General features: G+C 36.3%; 2 protein-coding genes across 2 annotated transcripts in view; one reads left to right on the top strand and one right to left on the bottom strand.

Moving 5' to 3' along the window:
* Nucleotides 1-830: 830 nt before the first annotated feature.
* Nucleotides 831-12,214, top strand: Ogg1 (8-oxoguanine DNA glycosylase). The gene is made up of 6 exons (XM_088233120.1): nt 831-1,008; nt 1,090-1,515; nt 3,425-3,536; nt 5,144-5,314; nt 9,772-9,966; nt 11,960-12,214. The coding sequence occupies exons 1-6, from the start codon at nt 932-934 to the stop codon at nt 12,053-12,055; spliced, it is 1,077 nt and encodes a 358-aa protein (XP_088089246.1). The 5' UTR covers nt 831-931; the 3' UTR covers nt 12,056-12,214.
* The window catches only part of LOC148277270 (protein I'm not dead yet-like), a 28,292-nt gene continuing 19,609 nt past the window's right edge, over nt 12,084-20,766 (bottom strand). The window contains exons 12-15 of the mRNA XM_088233119.1: nt 18,866-18,958; nt 16,327-16,523; nt 14,135-14,272; nt 12,084-12,350 (exon numbers count right to left, since the gene is read on the bottom strand). Of these exons, the coding sequence (XP_088089245.1) occupies nt 12,231-12,350; nt 14,135-14,272; nt 16,327-16,523; nt 18,866-18,958 (548 nt within the window). The 3' untranslated portion in view covers nt 12,084-12,230. The remainder of the gene's footprint in view (nt 12,351-14,134; nt 14,273-16,326; nt 16,524-18,865; nt 18,959-20,766) is intronic.

Below are 20,766 nucleotides of genomic sequence, written 5' to 3'. Positions count from 1 at the left end.
CCGCCCAAGGCTCTATTCATGGCAGATCTCCGCCCAGGACATCGCCCGGCATGTGTTCGTCCAAACACAGCATCCGGACCACCATCCATCATCTCTCCATATAAGTTAAACCCCCATTGCGTTAGAATTAAGATATTAGTGAAGAGTGACAATTACGAACTGCATTAGTTAAGGACCTAGATCTGTTAGTATTTTCTTTCTCTCATGTTTGTAACTAGTTCTAAGATTATTATCATGTTCTAATTTAATAAACATAGGTACATAAAACATTCAAGCTTTTTAAATTATCTTCCAATTTACTCGTTTTCAGAATAGATTTAAGTTTTCTTTATTTTCTTTTGGGCTTTAAGTTCATTTAGTTTTAATGAGGATTATATTATCATGATGGGGAATAAAAATGGGAACACATGGCGAAGTAACTTACTATCCCAATAGCAAAAAAAAAAAGGCACCAGGAAGACGCGATCTTCGAATTCATCTCAAGTTTCCGTTCGGCGGATGTTCCCGCTTTCTCTCAGTTAGCGGAGAGACGGACAGCTTCCGTCTATTCATACGTGCGAACGCGGAACTTGATTTTTCACAGCCTTCGAGATGATCGAATCTCATCTTAATTTTTCTCTCATCGCCACCCTATCAAATAACCAAAATTTACCCCCATTAAAAACACATTATTTTCCCACATTCTTATTTTACCCCCCCGTGATGGTGTGGATGCTGACATTTGGCTTGATAGCTTATTTAGTTTTTCCCCACAAAGCGTTGTAAACGTGTGGAGCTACCATAACAAAAAACAAAAGCACTGTGTTTTTATCTATGGACATGTCAAATTTGCCGCGATTTTATGCCGAATGAGTGTATAACATATTGTATTTGAAATAACCCGCAATTTCCTTATTGTAGTATTTATTTATTGTATTATAAATAGTAAGCGATGTCTTGGAAGTGCCTATCGTGTATTCCATCCGAGATACAGTTGATCGGTACATTAAATGGCGGGCAGAGCTTTCGGTAAGAGCGAAACGTTTTTTTCTTGGTTATATAAAATAAAAGTTTGTTGTGAAGAAATAGGAAAATTTGTTATTTTTACAGATGGAAACATGATCCAGAAACTAATGAATGGACCGGCGTTTTCGCCTCTACTGTATGGAAATTATTCCAAACGAATGACGGAATAAAGTTTAAAATTCTCGGGTCGTTAAATCATTCAAAAACAGAAGAGAATTCACATTCACCTGTTTCCAAAAGCCGAAAGAAAAATTCGAATAAAAAAAAGAACGTCGAGAATAAAACAAGTGACAATCTAAGCGATTTGACGGGTGAAAATTATTTTGAAGATAGATTGAGGAGTTATCTTCGTCTTGATGAAAAGCTGGGGCCTCTGTATGAAGATTGGTCGAAGAAAGACCCGATCTTTGAAGAAGCAGCCAAGAAATTCTTCGGCATCAGAATGTTAAACCAAGAACCTGTTGAGAATTTGTTTTCTTTCATTTGCAGTCAGAACAATCACATTTCAAGGTAAGCATTGCATTTTTGTTTGTGTTGGTTGACCATGCTGTACTATTTATATTATGCGTGATGGTCACTGAAAACGAGACATGTTCACTAATTAGTAAATTAAGCTCTATTTTTTCACATTGCCCAATCCCACCACCACCCCCCATCGCCACCCCGCAAACTCTCATAATTACTCGTAGAAATCAGTTTTGTCTTGATGTTGATAAGGAAAAAACAAACGGAGTGTACGCTGTGGATTGCAATATTGTTTTTACGTGACTTTGGACATTGATACTGTAACGGACGGTTGATCATTAAATGTTGGTAAATATATAGTTAGGCATCCTGGTATCTGTTAGCTAAATGTTAGACCGCCCGTCCGACCGTCAAAAATAAGTATTTCACTCGCGATTATTATTATGTGACCCATACTCGGTATGTTAAAGATAGCACTCCCGAGTTAATCTAAATAAAACAATTATTTATTTTACTATAATTTATTTATTTATTTATATATATACGCCCAATGGGCATTTTTAAGGACATATTTATACAAAGAAAATTATTATAAATTAAAGTAGAAAGACGCGTTGGTATATAGTAGACTTGGTGGGAGTGGAAGCGGGAGAGAGGTCTTTATAATTTTATTTGATTCAGTGATCGTTTGAAAAAATACAACTTGTTATCAAAGAAATCAATACTGGTATGTTTGTTGGCAGACCTAAGAATTCTGGGCATAGGATAATGAAAACCATAGTTAGTTCTATGGTTATCGGTATGAAAGAGTAAGTTTTGTCTGAGGTTTCTAGTTGGGATATTTAATTTTATTGAGCTCAGTAGTTCAGGCGCATCAAAGAGTGAGTTGAGAATTTTAAATAGGACTAGAAGGTCGGATTTATTTCGACGGTCTTGAAGAGAAGATATATTAAGGTTAGTTTCTAACTCATTATTTATTTATTTATATATACGCCCAATGGGCATTTTTATACTTATATCGGTCTCTCGATTGTTAGAAGACCAACAATGATCAGGCTACATTATATCCTGACAAAATATATCATTCCATCGGTAAAGTTCTGATTGCTAAACGACAAAACTAATCTTTATATATATAATTCCTCTGTACGTGTGATGTCACCGTACTCCTCCTAAACGGCTCAACCGATTTACATGCGGTTTTCAGAAATATATATATAGATCTTTGCGCTGCGCGTGTTTGTAGATATTAAAATCTTCAATCTAATGTGTAAAAAAGAAGTTCAGAGCATAAATGTTTTATTCATCGATCTACCAGGGTTGCATTCGAGGATAATGCATTTGCAAAAAAATTTAAAGATACTGTTTTTTTGTGTGTAAAACAAGTTTGTTGTTTAATGTTTACAAACAGTATTTGTTTTTTGTGGATTTCAGTCAGATTCTTTACTTAAATTCCTTTCAATTTCTACCCATTTATATCTTTTTATTGGATTTTTGGTTTACTAAAATAATATTAAATTTAATGCATTTTAAAAAATCGTATTTCTACATAAGTACACGCCTTTGTTGGTGAGATGACTGGAGTTTGACGTTTGTAAAAAGAATGCCATATTTGAAAAAATATTTATTTTATGTTTTGGAATTCAACCGTAAACAAGTACCTACTTAAGTTCAATATTTTTTAATATTGTCAATTTTTAGTTTTGGAATTTCATCACAAACAAATATCTAGGTACACCCACTTGTCAATGAAAAGTCTTTTGCCAACGTTTGGGCAGGACAACGTCTGTCGTGTTAATATATAATTTCTGAGTGATGCTGATGGTAAAAGCTCGTATTAAATTTATTTTCAATATTATTCCAGATTTGTGAAAATACCCTATTCTAGGTAGCATTTGACTTCCTCATTGTTAGATATAAATATTATCATTTGACCAACAACAATTTTGCGCAGAATCTCAACAATGATAGAGAAGTTGTGCAGTACTTACGGAGAAGAGATTTGCGAGCATGAAGGCCGTGCTTACTTCAGTTTTCCCACCGTGCAAAATATTGCCAAACCGGAGGTAAATTATTTTTTTATTTAGTTTTATTTTATTCAAATAAACGGCACTTTGTACATTTTAGATGTGAAGAGAAAAATATTTTTTTAATATACATACAAGTAAATGGGTTAGGTTATTAGTAAATTATGACATTTAAAAATAAATTAATATTAACATTTAAACCGAAAATCAACGAATACTCAAAAAGTGGGTAAAGGGTAAATATATGTATTCATGAAATTCAAAGTGGAAATAGTTAAATGAACAATTTTGAATTACTCAAAAAAGTAAACACATTAAAAAATAAACATATTTATTGTGCAAGTATGTGAAATTATATTAACATATTTCTACAGAGATGAAGAACATTTTAGAGAAGGTAATATAGAAGTCTAGGCATCTACAAGGCTTATAACCTGTCATTGGATAGATGTTCAAATATGGGCAGAATGGTGAATGTTACAGTGCGTAATGTGCCCACTCAATCCAGATAATGACAGGTCATAAGCCCTGTAGATGCCTAGACTTTTATAATAACCTAAACCTAAATAACCTTCTGTAAAATGTTCTTCATCTCTGTTGTAATATGTTAATATTAACAGCTTCCTAGGGAGTTGAATCTAGTAGTCCCTGTCTACAAAAATTTGGACATGCTCAAAATATTGTTGATAAATCTACCCGGTCCATGAAAAAGTATAAAAATTTCAGTATGTATGTGAAATAATTCTATCACATGAATCTCACTTGCATAAATAAAGGTTTCGGCTCTTTAACTTCAAAAACATCAACAAATGAAAGAATATAGATGCATAAATATGGGCAGAATGGTGAATGTTACAGTGTGTAAAGTGGCCACTTAAACCAGCCCATGACAGGTCATAAGTCCTGTAGATGCCTAGACTTCCATATTATCTTCTCTAAATGTTCTTCATCCCTGTTGTAATATGTTAATATTAACAGCTTCCTCGGGAGTTGAATCCAGTCCCCGTCTACAAAAATTTGGACAAACTCAAAATATTTTTGAAATAATATTATCGCGGAAAAAGTCATGAACCCTAAAAAAGTCCGTTTTGAGCTGGATATGCCATTCAAAGCATAAAGTTATGTTTTTTAAGAGGCAAAAATCACCGGGTACGAGAGAAAAAGTTACCAATGGAATTTTAAAAAAATACATGAACAAATTATGATATATATGTAAAACTTCCATAAAACAAAAATTAAATTTTTCTAGTTCTCAAAACTTTTAAATTGCGATTTCTGAAAATGGTGATTTTTGGGTCAATGTCTTTTGCCTGAATGGCGACGATGGGTATTTACAAAATATAACAGTAATATTAATAATATAGGTATAACAAAATCACAACATGGCGGCAAGCAGCGCCAGCGCCATCTACTATACATATTTGTACTTGTTTATAATGAATAAAGTAGTACTGTAACAAAACTCAAACAAGCGTTTTATTTAGTATTACTATTTCAAATTGAATTGATATTGATCTCAATGAAGATCTGTTAGAAAATTATGGAAAGGATCCCAAGAATTAAAATGCCACTTGTAACCTGTTTATTTAAATATTAAGGATCCCCCTTCATTATTACATGAATAAAAATTAAATATGTTTTAAAAGGTAGAAGGTAAGCTGCGGGAGATGGGTTTCGGGTACAGGGCCAAATTCATCCAGCAGTCGGCAGCCAAGATCTTGGAGTGGGGAGACGCCGACTGGTTCGCTTCTCTGAAGAAGATGCCGTACAGAGAGGCCAAGGCCGAGCTGATCAAGCTGCCGGGAGTAGGAGCCAAGGTATAATATGATTGATAGATATTTTTAAATACATAGATAAAAACAAATAAACAAATCTTCTCGGCGCTTTGGAAGAAATAGATGCTTCTTCAGACAAGATTTAACATTGCAAACATTAGTAAAAATGCAATCTTATTAAATCAGTATTATTATTATTTTTATGGATATCTTATATAGCGCCATTTTCGTAATAAAATACCTCAAGGGCGCTTTACATAGTGATTCTATTGTTAAATGAATTTAATTGAAGCTTTTAAATTTGTAATTTAATTAAAACAATTTATTTTGCTATCACGTGCTACGGATTTATTCAAATGATTTAGAGAACGAGTGGGTTTTAAGTTTTTTCCGAAACATCACATCACTTTCACAGCCTCGCACCTCTGCTGGGAGAGCATTCCATGCCATAGGGCCTGCGACCGCAAATGCGCGTTCACTAAATTTAATGCGCTGTTTGCGTAGAGGTATACTAACTTTTCCTCTCGCCGTAGACGTAGCTGATCTAAGCGTGAGACGCCTGTCAGCTAGTTCATCTGGAATGCATAGTTCCCTTAGATGTTCCGGAGCAGAGTTGTGCAGTGACTAAATTTCTCCGGTTCATAAATTTTAAACTGCATTTTCTGCGAGAAAATATAAACTATAATCTTCTCTTATATACATTAAATTTACTTAAAATTAGTGATAGAAGAATAATATCTGATTTTTTTGTATAAAGTTGTTAATAACCTTTTTGGTGTTCCTAATTTGGTGAAATGTATCTACAGTCGAACTTGCTTATAACGATCACGGAAATAGCAAGATCTCGGATATAATGAGTAAACATTAGTCGACATTTTAGTTTGTGGTTTTCTCCATACATTTATTCACTTTTATAACGAGCTTCTTCTCGGACGCACCGAACAAAAATATTGTCAACAGCTGAGCAAAAATTCTTCAAAAACATCATTGCCAAAATAAGAACCTAAGTAATAAAATCCAAATGGAGGACTAACTTATGACCGATGCCGCTGGGCGTCGGGATCGGTTCACATTTATGATACTATGTAAGTGTCTAAGTACCTAATTGGTGTTTTCATCGGCAGCATTGACAAAGTATCACGCATATGGTTGAAATTGCGTGTAAAAAATCCAAGTTTTGTGAACTCGGTAAGCACAGGCTCGGCACCTCATTACAATTTACTTTTTTTATAGTTTATTTATTTAATTTATTTATTCATATTTTTCGCTTACAAACTATGTGACCTCACTGGGGTTTCCCGTGCCGAGGACACTTAACAATTTAGTTTTTTTAAATTACATTTGAGAATAAACAAAGAAGACTAACTTATAAAACAAAGATAATTAACAAATATTCAGACAGTTTTAAAAACAAGGTATTTATGTACATCTTTATTATTTATATTACAAAACACGCAATGAAAATAACAAAAACCTAACATAAGCTATACAAATTAAAACAGGGATGGAGAATACCTTAAATAAGGGAATATGGAAGTCTAGGCATTTACAGGGCTTATGACCTGTCATTGGCTGGTTTCAGTGGCTTTGTCTACGAACATTTGGACAAACTCAAATATTGTAATGAAACCAACTGGTCCAAGAAGAAGTTTAAAAATTGTAAAATTATTTTCAGGCGTTGCCTAGTATGTGAAATAATTCATTCAGATGAATCTCTTTACAACAATAAAGGTTTCAGCTCTTTAACTTCACTAAAATCAACAGCTGGAAGAATTGAAGAAATATGGATGTTCAAACATAGGCAAAATGGTGAATGTTACACAGTGTGTAAAGTGGCCACTTAAACCAGCCAATGACAGGTCATAAGTCCTATAGATGCCTAGACTTCTATATTATCTTCTCTAAATGTTCTTCATCCCTGTTGTAATATGTAAATATTAACAGCTTCCTCAGGAGTTGAATCCAGTCCTCGTCTACAAAAATTTGGACAAACTCTAAACAAATATTGTAATAAGCTATACACTTGTGGAGCAGTTGATCAATATTGGTTTGGGCGAATGAGACAATCCATTTTACTTCTACCTAGCTCCACTATCCATTTTTTTTATAGCCTTTTTAAACATTTTCTCGTTACTAATTGTTTTAATATATATTGGAAGTAGGTTATAGATTTTAATGGAATAATACTCAAAATCCCTTTGTCCGAAAGTGGTATTAGTTTGTATTTGTTTATGTTGTCTTTGTGTTGAGGATCTAGTGATTATATTATTTGGATGTGATGTATTGTAGGGGTGTTATGTCTTTCATTTGAGTAAGAGTAGTTTTTGAATCTATAAGTGAGTATTGTTTTATCGTAAAACTGTTTTGATGTCATAAGTTGTGATTTATGGAATATTTCTTCAGTAGATGTCTGTATCGGGATGAGTATTATTTTAATTATGAATTTTTGTGCAGCAAATACACTATTTAAAACTGAATGACATCCTTGTTTTGTGGGTTATTACAATGTTTTTTTATTATGTTCTATGGTCAATGCATAATGAACATTACGAGTGGGTGATGTCAGATAAGTTAAAACTTTACCCTTGAACTGTAAACATGACTACTAACAAGCGGAAGTGTTTCAATTTGCCAAAAAGTGGCAATTATTTGTAAAATAGAACATGGCACGAAATATGTTGAAGTGTGTAAAAAGTTTTCTCCATTTATTTATTTATTTATTAATGAAATCATACAGTCTTTATATAAAACAAGGAACAAATTAACAAATACATAGATGGCGCTCCAAAAACGCGCTAGCGAAAGCTTTCCCTGTTTCATGACATATATACTAAAACCAAAAATGTCACCGATATGGATATTCGCTAATAAGCGGAATGGGGAATGTTGTAGAATTCTACATAAAAGTGGCCACTTGAACCCAACCTATGACAGGTCATAAGCCCTGTAAACGCTCGAATATCCATAATCTTGAAACTAAAATTCTACCCATCTCTGTAGTGATATAAATAATAACAAATTAACAATTTTAAAAAGTAAGACTAATTACAGATTTCACACCAATGAATGCAGGAGGAGAGGGGAAAAATAATTTTATTCTAAAAAAGTAAAAATAAAAATTTTACATAAAAAGTTCATAAAAAGGAGAAGACATTGTAAAGCTACTTTACTTTCCTCCCTCTCTCTCTGCTTCCATGAACATTTCAATTTAATTGTAAAAAATCACAACTAACAATAAATTATTCGATGCAGGTAGTAGATGTAGGTAAGTATAAATTAAGAGTTGAAATCAAATGCTTAAAATTAAAAGTAAAAGTTAAAATTAAGAATTAAAATTAAAAAGTTAAAATTGAAAGACAAAATTAAGAATCAAATTAAAAGTTAAAAGTCAAGCAGGAGATAAATTAAAAATGTCTTTAACTGATCTGATAAAAATATGGTATTTACAATGTAGTATGTCGATGTCACTAAAACTGTCATTATAGGTAATCTGTATTCTTCGTAGAGTGCTATTTTTTAAATAATTAGTCATTGAGTTAGGAATGTCGAAGAGTACAGATTGACGAGTTCTACGGACAGGGACTCGATATGAAATGCCTCTAACAATTTCTGGGCTATCAATTACGTTATTAACAATTTTGTATAGAAAGCTCATATCCAACATAGTTGCGAGATTTCAAACCTTGTGAAAATTAGCTGACTTAGTCCTACTTGAGAATGAAACATTATTTCATTATCACATTGTCAACAATTTGAACAAATACAAATGTTTATCTATCTGAATTAGAAATTTAGAAACTGGTATGTTTGTAAGCATTTATTATAATTTTCAATAGTGACAATATGCAATAGCGATCAGATTTAAAAACCCTTTCTCTGGTATGACGAGTAATGCTTATAACGAGCAAATTCAGGCAGCCCCGTCTTCCTCGTAACAACCAAGTTCGACTGTATTTCAATGTGCCTAATAGCCCAATGAGGCATCATATCTTAGAGTAATAACCTAATAGAGTCACTCATACGGAGAAAAACCATTCTACGATTATTGACCTCAACGTTGGCTACAAATCACAGCAATACAACGGGCCGTAAGGACTCGGGCAGAGTTGCGAGCGCTAACCGAAACTGTCCATTACACGTTTGTTGTTAAACTAAAAACCAAACCAAAAATTTGGAACGCTTTTGTTCTGTGCAATAGAGCTTAAGGGCTTCTCTACAGGATTATTACTCCGAGCATCATATTTATTTAAGATATACATATTAATATATCTAAGTCAAATTCGCACAATTATTCTCCACTTCCGAGAATTCACTCTCTCGGGAACAAACACGCCGATGACCAAAAATAGATGCATTTGCTTTATCTTTATGAAACTTCAAGAACCATTTATTCTTAAAATTCTTGAATAATAATTGAGTTTCTATATTGTTTACAACCTCTCTATATGTAGAAGCCCTTTGGGCGTTATAAATAAATCAATTATGTGTATATTTTGTAGGTGGCGGACTGCATTTGCCTGATGTCTCTGGACCACCTAGAGGCGGTACCCGTGGACACTCACGTGTACCAGATCGCCGCCAGCCAGTACCTGCCACACCTGCGCGGCCTCAAATCCGTCACCGACAGGGTGTACTGCGAAATAGGCGACCACTTCAGGGGCCTCTATGGGCCTTTAGCTGGCTGGGCTCATACTGTAAGCTCATTTTCATCACTACACTCATTATCTATACAATTCAACTACGGACTAAAAAATATTTCCCTTTCAATGGTTTCTTCAATAGAGGATCTTGGCATTTCTTTAGATAGTAAACTCTCTTATCGTGAACACATTGATAATATTGTAAACAAATCTCTCTAACATCAGTAGAAAATTTTTTCACCAGAAAAGATTGCCAATTGGAGTGATAAATTTAAATCTCACATGTTAACTCACGCTGGTGAGAAACCACTATCACGCTCAGACTGTGGAAACACATTTTCCAAAAGAGTTGATTTAATTCACCATTCATCACATCGGTGAGAAGGTTCTTTCTGTAAAATTATCTTTGTAACTGTGACGAACTCGTAGAATAGTGAAACTGGCATGGTACATTATATTATTTTCCAGACCTAATGGTTCTTTCTTTTAGTTCTTCGACAGTTAAAATACTCACAAACTTACTATGGCCTTTTAGGGTGTGCCCGTTTTAAGCCATTATCATAAACGCGGGGAAAAAAATCAACAAAATTAAAAGTAATACAGGCGAACTCGATTATAACGATCACAGAAATAGCGAGCTCTCGGATGTAACAAGGAAACATTAGTTGACATTTTGGTTCATGGTTTTCTCCATACAATTATTCACTGTTATAACGAGCTACTTCTCGGACATACCGAACAAAAATATCGTCAAAAATCTTCAATTGTTAAAAAAATCATTCTCGAAATAAGAACCCAAGTAATAAAATCCGCTCGGTCGGCTAAAGTAAAAGATAAATACTGCCGGACGTTGGGATTGGATTATGTTTATGATAGCTATGTAAGTGTCTTAGTACCTAATCGCCGACAATATTGAAAAATGAACACCGTGGTTTTTAAAAAGTCCAAGCTTTGTGAACTTAGTAAATGCCGGTTCGGCACATTGTTACAATTTACCGCTGCTTTTGTAGTTTATGAAAGACATGCTTGTTTCGGGGGTTTTTACGGAGTTCTTTTAGATTTTTTAATGTTCTATGCTTATTTTTATACACAATAAACATTACAGTGGGTGATGTCAAATGAGTTCTATACCAGATCAGTTAAAACCTAACCCCTGAATTATAAACATGTCTACTAACAAAAGGAAGTGTCTCTAAATTCGTGTAAAAGTGGCAATTATTTGTGAAATCAAACATGGCACGAAAAATGTGGAAGTGTGTACAAAGTTTTCTCTATCTTCATCCACAGTGTCGACATTGTGGAAAAATAAGAATGTTTATTTGCCTGCGTTTGAAAAGAATATCACAGACACAAAAAAATTTAGAAAGTGCGATTGTGCTAATGTCGACGAAGCATCGTTCCAATCGTTTTGTACCCAAAAAAATGCAGGATTTTCCATCAATGGACCAATATTGAAGGCGTGAGTGGATAATTTTGCAAAACAATTTGGAAATGACGATTTTAAATGTAATAATGTCTTCATGTGATAGGTAAATATGTTTGAAAGCAACAATGTTTGATTATGTCCAAATGCTTGCAGACTGGCTGGATTTCCTCCCTAGGGAGTTGTTCATATTTAAATTTATTTCAACAGAGAGGGAAAGAGTTTTCGTGAAGAAATTTGGAAGTCTAGGCATGGGCAGAATGGTGAATGTTACACAGTGTGTAAAGTGGCCACTTAAACCAGCCAATGACAGGTCATAAGCCCTGTAAATGCCTAGACTTCCAAATTTCTTCACGAAAACTCTTTCCCTCTCTGTTGAAATAAATTTAAATATGTTTGAAAGCGTTTATTATAATTTTCCCTAACATTTTTTTTTCTGTTTGAATAGTATTTACTTGTTAACTTAGTGACAATGTGCAATAGCGATTGTGTAACAAAAACCTTTCTCTGGTATAACGAGTAACGCTTATAACGAGCAAATTCAATCTGTCCCATCTCCCTCATAATAACCAAGTTCGACTGTACTTAAGAACATTTAGTAATATTGAAATGTTTATTTTTCAGGTGTTATTTTGTGCCGACTTGAAGAAGTTTGAAGAAGCGGGGACCAAACGAATCAGCGGTGGAAAAAATAAAAGTGCCAAGAAAAAATGTAAATAGAAAATTTCAAACAGGAAAAAAAGACACGTTTCTTTTTATGTAATTTAATTTGCACAACACATAATGCAAAGTAGTGATCCAAATTTGCGAGATGTAAAATTTTCATACAAAAAAAAGGGAAGCCCGTGGAGCGAGGATTTTAAAATCATTGCCATCGCAAAAAATCTGAGTTTGTTTAACTTTTGGCCCAGCTGGGGAATGTTAGCAGATCGGATTGTATAAAAGGAATGTAGAATGTGCAACTCAATATCAGAATAATTGCACTGCTCGCGGTAGGAAGTATTCCACCCACCATCTGCAAACAAGAAAGCATTTTCAGCGATGCGTATTGTATACAAGATAAAAACAAAAATTCAATTTAATCCAATATGTCTTTAAGAGGAAACGCGGTCTGGCTTTTCTTCGTATAATGAAGAAGTCAGTGCAACGGGAAATTGGATGGAATAATGTTTTCTTACGCGCGGTAAAAATTAGAGTATTTAATTGTCCAGTGAAAATTTTAAAAAATGTACGAAAATATTCATAAAAAGTATTTTCAGCGACGTCACTAGTTCTCCGAAATCAACTAATGAGGGAAGGTCATGATACATTTCCGGTTACTGGGAAGCCAACCCACCAATCGGGACAACTCACCGTAGAGAACTAGAGACATCACGGACGGAGTAATTCTAAAATCTTACATTTTGATTCGTTGCGGTTTTGTTGGATTTGAAAAAAATTGTTTGGAATTTAAAAAAAATTGAATCGGGCTGTGGTCCTGTGGCTAGTGTCTCGGACTTACGGATCAAAGGTCCGGGGTTCAAACCTCACTACCCCAACTTGATTCCCATTTCCTAATAGTGAGTTATTTACATCTCTGTAAATTTATTGCAACAGAGAAAAAACATTTTTGAGAAAGTCTAGGCATTACAGGGCTTACAACTGTCATTGGCTGGTTTAAGTGGCCACTTTACACACTGTGTAACATTCACCATTCTGCCCATGTTTGAACATCCACATTTCCTCAACTCTTCCATCTGTCGACTTTTGTGAAGTAAAAGAGCTGAAACCGGGTATCATGCGGGTGAGATTCATCTGGCTGAACCAATCTTCTAAACAATTGAAAACAATTTTCCAATTTTTTATACTTACTCTTTCACTTCACAAAATTTAACAGATGCAAGAGTAGAGGAAATGTGGATGTTCTAACATAGGCAGAATGGTGAATGTTACACAGTGTGTAAAGTGGCCACTTAAACCAGCCAATGATAGGTCATAAGCCCTTTAAATGCCTAGACTTGCATATTCCCTTCTCAAAAGTGTGTTCCCTCTCTGTTGAAATAAATTTAAATATGAACAACTGCACCACAACAGACAGGAGGCCCAATTACAGTGGTGAATTACAGTCTGCAAGCATTTGGACATAATCAAACATTGTTGAATTAATTAATTAATTAAAAACCACTGAACATCCTCATTGTATTTCCATATTTTCTCCCCGGATTATAACACTACAGCAATAATTATTTTACACACTATAGATATTTAACATTGGCATGTCCTTATCGTTTTGTTTTTGTTTATCAATTGTTTCTTATGGGAGTTAGGACCATCCAACAACCCTTAAAAGTGCCCAACAACCCTTATCTGCCATCTTCGGACGAACGGTATACAAATCTGATAAATATTTTTGAAAAATGCAAAAGGTACGGACTTGGAAAATTTCATTCCGATACTCTTGAAAAAAAACAGGTTCAGGTTTGGGGTGCGGAAAACGGGAATACGAGACCTCAATTTTGGAAAAAAAAACTGTGTGTATTTATTTTATGAAAAAATTGACTTGATTTTTATTTTGTGTCGTTTTAATTAATGGACGTACATCTAAAAAAAATAACTTTTTTTTTTAATACTGTAGTAAACCGATTAAAAGTGTTCTGTGTCTGATTCGAAACCACATTTAAAGCTAATGAATTTCCAAAAAAAATATGGAAACGGGGGTCAACGAAAAACAGAAAAAATCGGCAAGGAATCTAGACAGTGAAGTTCGGGGACCTCCCATCTATTCATTGTCTATTTTTTATACGCCACTTTGGAAGCTACCATTTTTTTCCTCGGTATGTTGGCGTACGCCATCACCATGGCGTTTGAAGACGTGCCCACGGGAGTGTGAAACGCAAATGAGCAAGCCAGGGCTACAGGAAGCATCAGTCTGATTGGATTTATTTGGCTGGCTACTGCCTAAAACATAAAATATTTAAAAAAATTAATGATTTGAAAAGATGATTTGTGCCATATAGTTATTTTAAATACTAATTTTATTTAGGTGAATTCTTTATAATAAAATTTCAGTGCTTATATTATACAGCGATAGACTCTAAATCTGTTGCAACAGAGAGGGAAAACATTTTTATGAAGGGAATATGAAAGTCTAGGCATGTGCAGGGCTTATGACCTGTCATGGGCTGGTTTAAGTGGCCACTTTGCACACTGTTTAAACATAGGCAGAATGGTGATTGTTACACAGTGTGTAAAGTTGCTACTTAAACCAGCCAATGACAGGTCATAAGCCCTGTAAATGCCTAGACTTCCATATTCCATTGATATAGACCGAAAGTACTGCTGTGCCAAATCCATCTATTCTATCATTTCTTTTATAAAAATAATTATTGTGAACGCGTCTCTTTAAAAAAATACCGTTCGATTTATTAGTCAGCAACAAGGACCCGAATTGCGCCTTTCGCAAGGGTCGTTGAAGCTAAGTAATAAAAGTCCGTCCGCTCAGGCAATCGGGAGCCTATTGTTCTTACCGAGAAGGTACCCCCAAGAACCGGCCACATGTCAATATTTGTGAAGCTCAGGACACTTTTAAAAACGTGAATAATAATAGTTAAAATAATATTTATATTTTAAAATCCATGAAATCCAAATCACTTTATTTACACGAACAACATATTTATATTTTACAATTTTTATGAAAATTATAACGGCAACTATCACGCCGTTTCCCAGTAAGAGTAGGCAGAGAGGGTGGAACGCCACGTCACTCTATCTCTGCATATAGATTTCGCTTCCTCTACCTTCACACATATTCTCGTGCACGCTCGCCGATTATTCCGATTGTTAGCATAAGTTAATTATAAGACTAGGTTAATTTAATATTTAAGTTTAGTAGAATAAGTTAGATTTTAAGAACATCATTTGGCGGGAAAGAAGGAATTTGGCGGGAAAGGAAGACCGCCCCAATCAGAGCGACGAGACCAACCGGGAAGGGGGGACGTCTAAAAGATGATAAAAACCGTGACGCCCGCTTCCCGGACTCTCTTCTACGGGCTCTCTCTCTCCTCCGGACCGCTTCCCGAACTCTCTCTCTTCGGCGGACCCGCTAGCCGAACTCTCTTCGCCGAACTGTCTCTCCGGACTCTCTTCTCCCGCATCAGTTGTCTTCGAGGGTCACGGGCGGGTGCCTTGCCATCCCCGTGGCCCAGTCAGCACCTCAGGAGAGAAGCCACCACACTGGCTAACCAGCCCTGACGCCGCAGCCCCAACGCTGCCGCCTACGACGCAACCCATGCGTCCCTCCACGCACCCGACGTCACTTCTCATGCCCCGCCATGGGACAGGAAGCCACGCCGCCGCTCATGACGAGCCGTCCTCGCGGCACACCTCACCGCAGCTGGACGCCGCCGTCCCAGCTACCTCTGTCGCCGCAGCCGGATGCTGCCTCCCCTACGATGCACCACGCCGCCGCCCACATCGCGTCTGGTGCCCACGCAGCACGCCAAGGACCCACGCCGCCTTCGCGTCACTACGCCGCGCGCCGCATCAGGGCGTAAGGTTAATTTTAAGTTTATGGTTTAAGTAGGTTAAGGCTAATTCTAAGTTAGGTTAGATATTGTTTATAATTTATTTTAAATACATTATATTTCCTCACTTATCTTTATTCTTCTCTTACCCCTCCACATTGATATAATTAAACTGAATGCAACTTAATCTATTTGTTATTCTGTACGAATAACTGGCGCCCGACAAAACCAAACATCTCTCTCTCTTACTTAATGATTTTTTTTAACTCTAATTTTTATTTAATTTTATATATTTTTAATTTTAATTACTTTTTCGAGGTTGTCACCCTTTTCAAAAATGCTTTCCTTCTCTGTTGCGGCAGATTAAAAAGTATCTCAAGTAGGTGAAATGTGGACAGACTTGCATAGATGTCGAATAGCCACATATGTATCGTATAACAATTTCTATACAAGGTTACCAGGGCCCACGACTCCACCAACTATAGTTACCACTTCGGCCACCACGGGCAGGGCGATGCTGGCGATGGCCATATTGGACGTGACCTCGGTGAGGACCTCCACCCAGCAGACCAGCGTGACCACGGCCCAGAAGGGGGACATGCCGCCCAGCACCCGGTTCCCCCACTCGTAGAGGAGGGCCGCGCACCCGCACTCCTTGCTCGCCTTGGCTATAGACAAACCGGCTCCTGGGGACAGACGCTAAAAATGTAAACCCGTAAACAAACAAAGGGATCATCGGGCCTATTCCTCCTAGGGGTGGAACGAAGAGGATAGAACGCCACCTGTATCTTTAGGATGGATATCTCAAACGGAATGTAAGAATTATTGGGGCATTTGGAAATTTACATAAAGGCATTTACAGGGCTTGTGAGCTGTCATTGGCTGGTTTAAGTGAAACACTTCACACGCTGATGAACTTATCTTCCTAAATTTGCTGGAACAGAGAGGGAATACATTTTTGAGGAGGGAATATGGAAGTCTAGGTATTTACAGGGCTTATGACCTGTCATTGGCTGATTTAAGTGGCCACTTTACACGCTGTGTAACATTCACCATTCTGTTGAAGAAGTAAGAAATTGACCAGTCTTTTCAACGCGGGATTCGTCCGCTGCCCGAAAGATGGAAAAATGTAGTGGCCAGCGATGGACAATACTTTGAATCATAAATGTACAACCATTTTTTTTCAATAAGGCATCGAATTTTGAAAAAAAACGGCAGAAGCAAAGTCCATTTATTTATTTATTTAATAAACGCCCAGAGGGCTCTTATCTTATACTGTTAAAAGTACATAGAAAATAACAAAAACTAACTCACAACCATTACACTTAACGTGCAATTCATTCTAAAAAACAAATAAAGTAGAGAGGAATGGAGAAACATTGAATAGGGGAGAATTGAGAGGATGGCCATTCGATGGATAGCTAGTTTGATAGCAGCAGGAGTGGTGTGGAGCAAGTCCATCAGCTCAGCACAATTATAAGCTGTTTGTGTGGGGAGGGGAGAATGGTGGGCGAAGTTTGTCCTATTGTACTCGCACTGGAACATGTGTCGGGGTCTGGTGGTCCTTGTGGGCACATGAAAGTTTGGGACAGTAATTTTGGGCAATCTATTAATAATAATAATGGATAACTTATATAGCGCCATTTTCGTAATATAATACCTCAAGGGCGCTTTACAAAGTGATTATATAAACAATATTTTGAATTCGTCCAAATTTTTGTAGACAAGGACTGGATTCAACTCCCTGGGGAGCTGTTTAGATTAACATATTACAACAGAGATGAAGAACATTTAAGAGAAGGTAATATATAACTAGTATGTAGGTGAAATAATTCAATTAAATGAATCTCACCTGCATAAATAAAGGTTTCAGCTCTTTAACTTCACAAACATCAACAGATGAAAGAAATTAAGGAATATAGATGTTCAAATATGGGCAGAATGGTGAATGTTACAGTGTGTAAAGTGGCCACTTAAACCAGCCATTGACAGGTTATAAGCCCTGTAGATGCCTAGACTTCTATATTACCTTATCTTAAATGTTCTTCATCTGTGTTGTAATATGTTGATTATATAAAGATATAAATTTAACAATGTTTGATTATGTCCAAATGCTTGCAGACTGGCTGGATTTCCTCCCTAGGGAGTTGTTCATATTTAAATTTATTTCAACAGAGAGGGAAAACATTTCTGAGAAGGGAATATGGAAGCACTTCACAAAAGTCAACAGATGGAAGAGTTGAGGAAATGTGGATGTTCAAACATGGGCAGAATGGTGAATGCTACACAGTGTGTAAAGTGGCCACTTAAACCAGCCAATGACAGGTCATAAGCCCTGTAAATGCCTAGACTTCCATGTTCCCTTCTCAGAAATGTTTTCCCCCTATGTTAAATAAATTTAAATAAAAATTTAATTTCAACTTTTTAATTTCAGAAAAATAATGGACTTTGTCACCACATGCTAAGAATTTATTCAAATGATTCAGAGAACAAGTGGGTTTTAAGTTTCTTCCAAAACATCACTTCACTCTCACAGTTTCGCACCTCTGCTGGGAGAGCATTTCTTGCCGTAGGGCCTGCGACTGCAAATGTGCATTTGCCAAATTTAGTGCGCTGTTTGCGTAGAGGTATAACTTTTCCTTTCGACGTTGATGTAGCGTAAGACGTCTATCAGCTAGTTCATCAGGAATGAAAAGTTCCCTTAGATATTCTGGAGCAGAGTTGTGCAGTGACTTATACATAAGCCAACAGAGTTTGTATTCCCCCTCTGTGGTAAACGTCGCCAGTGTAATATATAGTAATAATGTGAATGGTGCATATCACTTTGTGCATTAGAGTGAGGTCAGCAAATGTCCTTCTGGCGGAGAGCGATGGTAACCTCAACATAGACATCAAAGTTTGGTAGCAAATTTCATCTACAGGTGTACCCTTTTTGAACTGTATGTAGCGTAAAAACTTCTACTGAACTTTTTCCAAGTTGAAAGAGTTGCAGTTGTACACATTTTAGTAAGAAAAGCATTGTCAATACCCAATAAGAATAGAAGTTCCCAGAACACTTTCTGTTTGATTAAATCCCAAGTTAGCATTCCGCTCGTGGGTGAGGTAGGAAATTCTGATAAACCTGTTAAAAATAAAACAAGTCTCATTGGCCGAAAAAAAAGGGTAGATGTCATAGGATTAGGAATAGTCCAGAAAGAGCGTAGAATCATATTTGAATACATCGGACTATGTCCAAAAAACCCCACTTTTGCCGCGCGCGTGCGCGAAGTCGCCGCGTAATGTTGCCAGATCGCGAAATATATCATAACACAAATGTAAGATAATGAAATTTTAAAAAATGCTATTTGTTAATTTCTCTAAAATTTTATTCTACACGCGGAAACATTGATTGACACAACAGAGTAGATAAGTAAAGGGTCATTTTATAAGAGTTATTTAATTAATGAACTTTGAACATGAAAATAAAACAAATTTTAGTCGGTCAAATGTCCACCACGGCGTTATTTAATCTGAGATGTCAAATTTTCGTTAGTTCTCTCATTAGATGAGCAAAGTAGCGTAAAAAAATTGACTACCCTAGCAACACTAACAGAATGTCCATTTTGTTTTCTTTGACAATCTGACAGATGGAAAAATAATTCAGATTTTTAGTAATGCATTTGCTACTTGCACAAGAAATGTGATCCCATACTGTTTCTTTAAAATTTCAGCAGTATTTCTACACTTTAAAACAACACAACACGGTATAGTTGAATTTAAATCGGGAGTTGCGTCAGTACGCAGTTGTAGACGTCGCTCAGTAGCAAACAAACAAACAAACAAACCATCACGCCGTTTCCCCGTAAGGGTAGGCAGAGAGGATAGAACGCCACAACACTCTATCTTTGCATACAGATCTCGCTTCCTCTACATTCATACATCTTCTCATGCACGCGCGCCGATTATTCCGACTTTTGACATGTCCATCTTTAAGTATTTGTTGGATTTGGTCATGCCATGTCTTTCTCGGTCTTCCTCTATTTCTGCATCCATCAACATTCGCATTGTAAATATTCTTAGCCGTTCTCTCGCTGTCCATTCGTTCTACATGTCCAAACCAGCGCAGAGCTCCTTTCTTGATTTTGTCGATAATGCTTGTCTCAGCCTTACATAATGTACGGATCTCAACATTTGTGCATCTATCGTACATAGTTTTACCACACATTCGCCTGAGAGATCGCATTTCGACAGCATTCAGCTTACTTTCATCCCTGTTTTTCCAAGTCCATACTTCGCTCCCATACATCAGGGATGGGACCAGTACTCCGTTGTGAACTGCCAATTTTGCCTCTTGTGACAACCATTTATTTGCCAAGGTCGATTTAAGTGCACCGTTCACTCTGTTCCCGGCACTCACCCTCCTTTCAATATCTTTCTCAGTCATTCCATCCCTAGTGAACATACTTCCCAGATACACAAATTCCTCTACTTGTTTTAGTATAACTCCATTCACAGTGATTTCACATTTAGTCATACTTTCATTTCTTTCAAAAACCATCACATTCGATTTATCGACATTCATCAACAAATCGCTTCTCTTGCATACATCGTAGACCTTTGTTACCAAGAATTGCAGTTCCTCTTTGTTGTTAGCAAGGAGTACAGCATCGTCAGCATACAAAAGACAATTGACTTTTAAATCACCCATTTTTGCTCCCATTCTTAAGCCTTTCAGTTCTTTCATGCAGTTATCGATATACACGTTGAACAGCCATGGTGACATAACACATCCCTGCTTCACTCCTTTATGAATGTCAAACCACGATGTGTATGATCCATTTACCCTAACACATGCTGTGCTGTCTTTATACAGAGAAGCAATAGCACGTGTTAGATTTCCGCTTACTCCGTACTCCGATAACACCTTCCATAATTTTTCTCTGTCAACTC

Source organism: Micrasema longulum, unplaced genomic scaffold (genome assembly GCF_059751315.1).
Source record: "Micrasema longulum isolate JH-2025_06_02 unplaced genomic scaffold, ASM5975131v1 h1tg001057l, whole genome shotgun sequence".
NCBI classification, from domain to species: Eukaryota; Metazoa; Arthropoda; class Insecta; order Trichoptera; family Brachycentridae; genus Micrasema; species Micrasema longulum.
The sequence above is the reverse complement of the archived record's forward strand: the minus strand, read 5'-3'. Positions and strand labels throughout refer to the sequence as shown.

Excerpts from the sequence above, each read along its gene's own strand:
- Ogg1 (XM_088233120.1), top strand. The coding sequence starts at position 932 with ATGTCTTGGAAGTGCCTATCGTGTATTCCATCCGAGATACAGTTGATC. Across the intron at positions 1,009-1,089 it reads AATGGCGGGCAGAGCTTTCG|ATGGAAACATGATCCAGAAA; the intron begins GTAAGAGCGAAA and ends TTATTTTTACAG. Across the intron at positions 5,315-9,771 it reads TGCCGGGAGTAGGAGCCAAG|GTGGCGGACTGCATTTGCCT; the intron begins GTATAATATGAT and ends TATATTTTGTAG.